The 5,277-nt window shown below is 49.5% G+C and overlaps 1 protein-coding gene across 1 annotated transcript; it reads right to left on the bottom strand.

The window, feature by feature from the left end:
* Positions 1-262: 262 nt before the first annotated feature.
* Positions 263-4,223, bottom strand: LOC125518826 (GroES-like zinc-binding alcohol dehydrogenase family protein). Its single transcript, XM_048683695.2, has 4 exons — positions 3,965-4,223; positions 1,538-1,605; positions 1,185-1,421; positions 263-1,070 (listed from the first exon to the last, which is right to left on the bottom strand). Exons 1-4 carry the CDS (start codon positions 4,083-4,085, stop codon positions 399-401), a joined length of 1,098 nt encoding a protein of 365 aa, XP_048539652.1. The 5' UTR covers positions 4,086-4,223; the 3' UTR covers positions 263-398.
* Positions 4,224-5,277: the final 1,054 nt, after the last annotated feature.

Here is a 5,277-nt window from a genome sequence, read left to right as displayed (position 1 = left end):
GTCCAGAGAGGGCCCCGCGGCACGCCAGTGCAAGATAGACGGCACAGAGGGCACTCTCACCCTCTCGTCCACGAAGCCCCCGATGAGATGAGATGGATACTTCAACATCTTTTATAGGAGCATAAAATATGGTGTTCTTTGTGTTATTGTGCATACGATTGTGCAATGCGGTGATGTGCTTGATTATAGTACAGAGTGGTCGAAAGTGCGAGAGAACGGCTTGTTATCGGCGAGTGCGCTCGAACGATTCCTGACATCCCAGTTTCATGATAGAAATCAGTCTGCACAGCCATTTTATTTTATTTCACGACACACAACACACCGCGCGCACGCGGACACGCTCGCAGCTCCAGTTCAAGCACGGCTTGAATCCCTAGCAACAGTAGCGGTCTCGAGGTCTAGAGGTTGAACATGACCTTGATGGCGTCGCGGCCGCGCGCGCTGACCTCGAAGGCCTCCTCCACCTCCCCCTGCGAGAAGCCGAACCTGTGCGTGATGAGCGGCTTCACGTCGATCTTGCCGCTCCGCAGGAACTCGAGGCACAGCGGCCACGTGTCCTTGTAACGGAAGATCCCCACCACGTCCACCTCCCGGATCGCCGCCGACGTCAGCGGCACCGTCATCTCGTTGTGCCCCATCCCCACCAGGCACACCCTCCCGCCCGGCCGCGTCGCCTCCAGCGCCGTCGACATCGTCTTGCTGAACCCGGCGCAGTCCAGGCTCACGTCGATGTCGCCTCCCATCGCCGCCTGGATGCGCTCGATCTCCCCCGCGAGGTCCTCCGTGTTGCCGGAGACCTTCACGACGGCGTCCGCGCCGAGGGACTTGGCCACGGAGAGGCGGTGGTCGTCGACGTCGGCGATGACGATCCTGGGCGCCCCGAAGGCGCGCGCCGAGAGCATGGTGACCAGGCCGATCGGGCCGGCGCCCATGATGAGCACGCTCTTCTCCGCGCCCACGTCGGCTCGGCGGCAGGCGTGCACCCCCACGCTCAGGGGCTCGCACATGGCGCCCTCCTCCAGGCTCACGTTGTCTGGAAGCTTGAAGCACAGGTCACCTGGATGCACAATCTACCCAAAACCCACCACATTGATCAGGATATTATTTATCTCAGGAACAAATGGTCAAAATCATCAAGCTCAGCTTGCAGATTGCAACCGCGTTTCAGAACAACTGTAACGTACCTGGTCGGCAAGTGATCCATGGTAAGGTGGGGTGGCGAAGAACTTCATGTCGTCGCAGAGGTTGTAGCGGCCGCCCTTGCAGTGCCTGCAGCGCCAGCAGCTGATGCCGGGCTCCAGCGCCACGCGGTCTCCCACGGCGAGGTGCTTCACGCCGTCGCCCACCTCCTCGATGATGCCAGCGCACTCGTGCCCGATCACCATCGGCTCTTTCACCACGAAATGCGCAATGCGCATCTCCTGCAATCCAACAAATGTCACGGTTTCTAGCTTGAGAAAAGAAACAGAGTGCTCTGAAAGATCAAGGTATTTGATGGGAGCTACTAGATCATTGCACGTTTAATGTGAGAAACCACCTTGAGGTAATGCACGTCGCTGCCGCAGATGCCCACCGCCTTCATCCGGACTCGCACATCATAAGGACCTGGAGACGTGAATCAATTCAGCCTCTTCGATTAACAAGATTTTTCTTTTAAGGACGATTAACAAGATTTTCGAAACACCGTATAAAATGCCATTTCTCATGACATATATAGTATTCTAAATATCAAATACTCCCTTTGTAAAGAAATATAAGAACGTTTAGATCACTACTGTGGTACTACTCCCTCCGTTCCCAAATATAAGTCTTTTTAGAGATTCCAACAAGTGACTACATACGGAGCAAAATGAATGAATCTACGCTCTAAAATATGTTTACATACATCCGTATGTTGTAGTCCATTTGAAATGTCTAAAAAGACTTATATTTAGAAACGGAAGGAGTATAAGATTGCACGGACGTTTGATTGTGCACAGACAAACATAGAAGCCTTCACAAGACACTGGACTACATGTCACTCAAATTTGCTATGGATTAAATAACCTATATAGAAAATTGTCTGAACGGAAACCCGCCAAAATTGCGACGTGTTGCTTCATCCAATGTATTGGTCACGAATAAACATTGTCATCACATAACTGGTCACTGACTATTTATACAATGCACAATAAAGCAGTCGATAACCGAAGCTGAAGAAGGAAGTCAACTCGATGATCATAATGCTCACTCAGATGCATCTGGCTGGAGAGAAACCAGAGGGTTCTCATGAGCTCTTGGCGTTGTATAAATAGGGATAAGTATATAGGGATAAGTATGTTGCCTAAGGGCATCTTTAATATAGGGATAAGTATATCTTAATATAGGGATAAGTATATAGACACGCAGATCTTTTGTGCGTTCTCGGAAAAAAAGTAGCCAATACTAAGTGTATGTTGCCTAAGGGCATCTTTAATCCATTCCCAAAAATTAATCCACAAAGTCCAGCACACAAGATGCTTAAGGACTTGCTTACTAAAACAAACAATATTTTATGAAGCATCAATGCTTATATCTATAATAGAGGTGCCTAGTTAAGCATGAGCCCTCTATAAATAAGTATCGGTCCTTAAACAAAAGTCAGTTTATTTTTCTAAACACCTTGCATTGAACATGAATTAAAGATGATGCAATATAATCCATGCGCTAATGTAGTCTAATCCTACCACTCACTCGAAAACGGAATCCACAACATCTTCCTGCCACCTCCCAGCCTTCATATTTAGAGTCTCAGGGCTGCCTTTTAAAGCTCACTCCATATGAAAGTTGTGTGTGGGAGTGCAGTTCATATGAAAGTTGTGTGTGGGTGAAGGAGACTTCATCTGGTCCCTACCTCACGTTAAGTCATTACTTTAATTGGGAAATAAGATGCCTCATTGATAAATGGGTTCCATGATATGGAGATAGCTAAATACCGCGTGGCCACGGAAAGTTGCCGTGACCGAAGCTTCCCCTGCCTACGAGGATGGGCCGATGGGGGGTGAGTGTGCCGCAACGGGGGATGGGGAAGAGTGTGAATGTGGTGGCTCCAGCGAAGGAGGGCAATGGGCGCACTCCGATGGTAAATAGGGTGGGATTTGCTGTGTTCCGATGGAAAGCGGGTGCAGAATTGGCAGTCTCATAGACGACAGATGTACGAACGTCCATGCCATTGACCGGGCTGCGCGTGGGATGAAGTAGCCGGACTGAAACTTTCCTCCCGTGCGAGTGGTTGCTGATGGAGACTACTCCATATCAACACCCTCAGCCTCCAAATACGAAGGTTCACAGGGTGGATACTGAGCCCGCTTCATAAATTATGCAGGTGGAGGGACGGATGACGACTCTGGTAGTGTCGTCATATTGACGGTTATTATACGATTGAGCCGATATGGCGACTCTGCTAGTTTTGGTTTTAGGTAGGCGTGTTTTTCTTTGAAACTGCTTCCTAGTAGGAGTTAGAAATTTTCTGGTGTTGATTAGAGATGCTCTAAGGGCCTCTAGGCATGTAAACAAAAAAAGAAAAAGAAAGTAAAGGGCTGTGGTTTTCTGTACAACCAAGGTCTGTGATCCGGGGATATCTGAATTTCACATGCCATTCCTGTTCGGGAAGAGTGACAGTTACGAACTTACAATCTGCAAACTGACTAAAATAGAAAAATCGCGGGGACACTTAAATAAATTGTGTTAAATCTGAGCTCTCCTCCTATTACCTCCATGTCTGACATGGGCAAACCCGATAAGGTAAAAAAATAGTCTAACTTGTCAGTGCTACAGGGATTTCAGTACCGGATTGTCTTAAAACAAATATTTCTGGACTAGTTGAATCAGCAGAAAACCGATGGGGTTCACGAGCCAGCAACGGGTTACAAAATCCTAGAAGAGCGAGTCAATTTGTACAGCGAAAATTAGCAGCGGGAAAGTCGGGAAGAAGAAAAAAAAGTACCCAGCGGCGGAAGCTTGAAGGGCATGATCTTGAGGGTGTTCTTGGCCACGAGCCACGCCGCCATGTTCTCCCCCTCGCCGGCCACGGCCGCCGCCGCCTCGCCTTTCCCTCCCTTCCCCATCTCCTGATCTTCCTCCTCTTTCCCTCCCACTCACCTCAGTCACAGGCTCACAGTATACTGAAGAGCAGGTGAGTGATGCGACGGCTATATAACGAGGGGTGACTCCGATGCAGCCATCCTACGATGCGAGTGCGATGCTTATCGCTTTATTATCGCTCGCAAGTTGTGGACGTCGGCGAAGGCAATTATTTTTCTTTTGGATCTAGTTTTAAAAAAATATTTTTCTTTTGGATCAGCTCGCCCCCGGCCTTGTCGGGGCTGCGCCGAGCCTTCCGTCGTGTCCGCCGACTGTGACTGTGCGGGTGAACCTTGCCACTTCGCGGTTCGACTCCATCAGCCCGTCGTATTCCCGCAATCAGGCAAAGAGGACGGCAGGATTATTATATCCAGACGATGTGTGTGATCATAATTTTTCCTTTGTTTTTAACAAGTTCCTCTTCTTTCCGAATCACAAGCGTGTGATCATTAGGGCGATGCGCGTCACAGTGGATACTGGATAGCAGCGTGCGTGGCATGTCGGCCTCGAGCCGGATATCATATCCGGGCACGGCTTCTGTTTGGGCCACAGTTTCTTCTAGAAGGGACCACACTTTTTGATAGGAGCCGCCCAGAAATCTTGATGCAAGATAGGAGCAGCCGGGTGACGAGAGGCAGGCCCGAGCTTTTCACTGGACACCATGTCACTGTCTTCCGCAAACTAAGAGTATCTACAATCGGACCTCTTAAACCCGGCTTATACATCTTGGCAGAGCGCCCGTTTATTGCCCGGTTAAATTTTTTTGATCTAGGCGGGCCCCTCAAACGGCTCTCAAATGTCCGGGCTGACTGATAATCCCATATCCAGCTAAAATATGGGGCGAAAATAGGACGCCTGGGTACGCGCCCGCGCATTCCCGTCACGTCGGACCCAACAGCCCGATTGTCGGTGTCAAAACCGGCAGATCTCGGGCAGAGGGTTCCGAACTATGCGTCTGGGGATTGAAGGTAACAGGAGACAGGGACACGGTGTTTAGCCAGGTTCGGGCTCTTTTGATGAAGGTAATACCCTACGTTCTACTTAATTGACTTTGATGAGTATAGGGGTTACAAGAGTTGATCTACCACGGGATCGTAATGGCTAAACCCTAGATGTCTAGCTTGTATGATTATGATTGCATGTATGGACTAAACCATCCGGTTTATATAGACACTG

This window comes from Triticum urartu, chromosome 7A (genome assembly GCF_056163025.1).
Source record: "Triticum urartu cultivar PI428250 chromosome 7A, HENAU_Tu73, whole genome shotgun sequence".
NCBI lineage: Eukaryota > Viridiplantae > Streptophyta > Magnoliopsida > Poales > Poaceae > Triticum > Triticum urartu.
This window is presented reverse-complemented; position numbering and strand designations above follow the sequence as displayed.

Coding starts and splice junctions, on each gene's coding strand:
- LOC125518826 (XM_048683695.2), bottom strand. CDS start 4,085: ATGGGGAAGGGAGGGAAAGGCGAGGCGGCGGCGGCCGTGGCCGGCGAG. Junction 1,606..3,964: donor CTTCAAGCTTCCGCCGCTGG/GTACTTTTTTTT, acceptor TCACGTCTCCAG/GTCCTTATGATGTGCGAGTC. Junction 1,422..1,537: donor GCGACGTGCATTACCTCAAG/GTGGTTTCTCAC, acceptor GTTGGATTGCAG/GAGATGCGCATTGCGCATTT.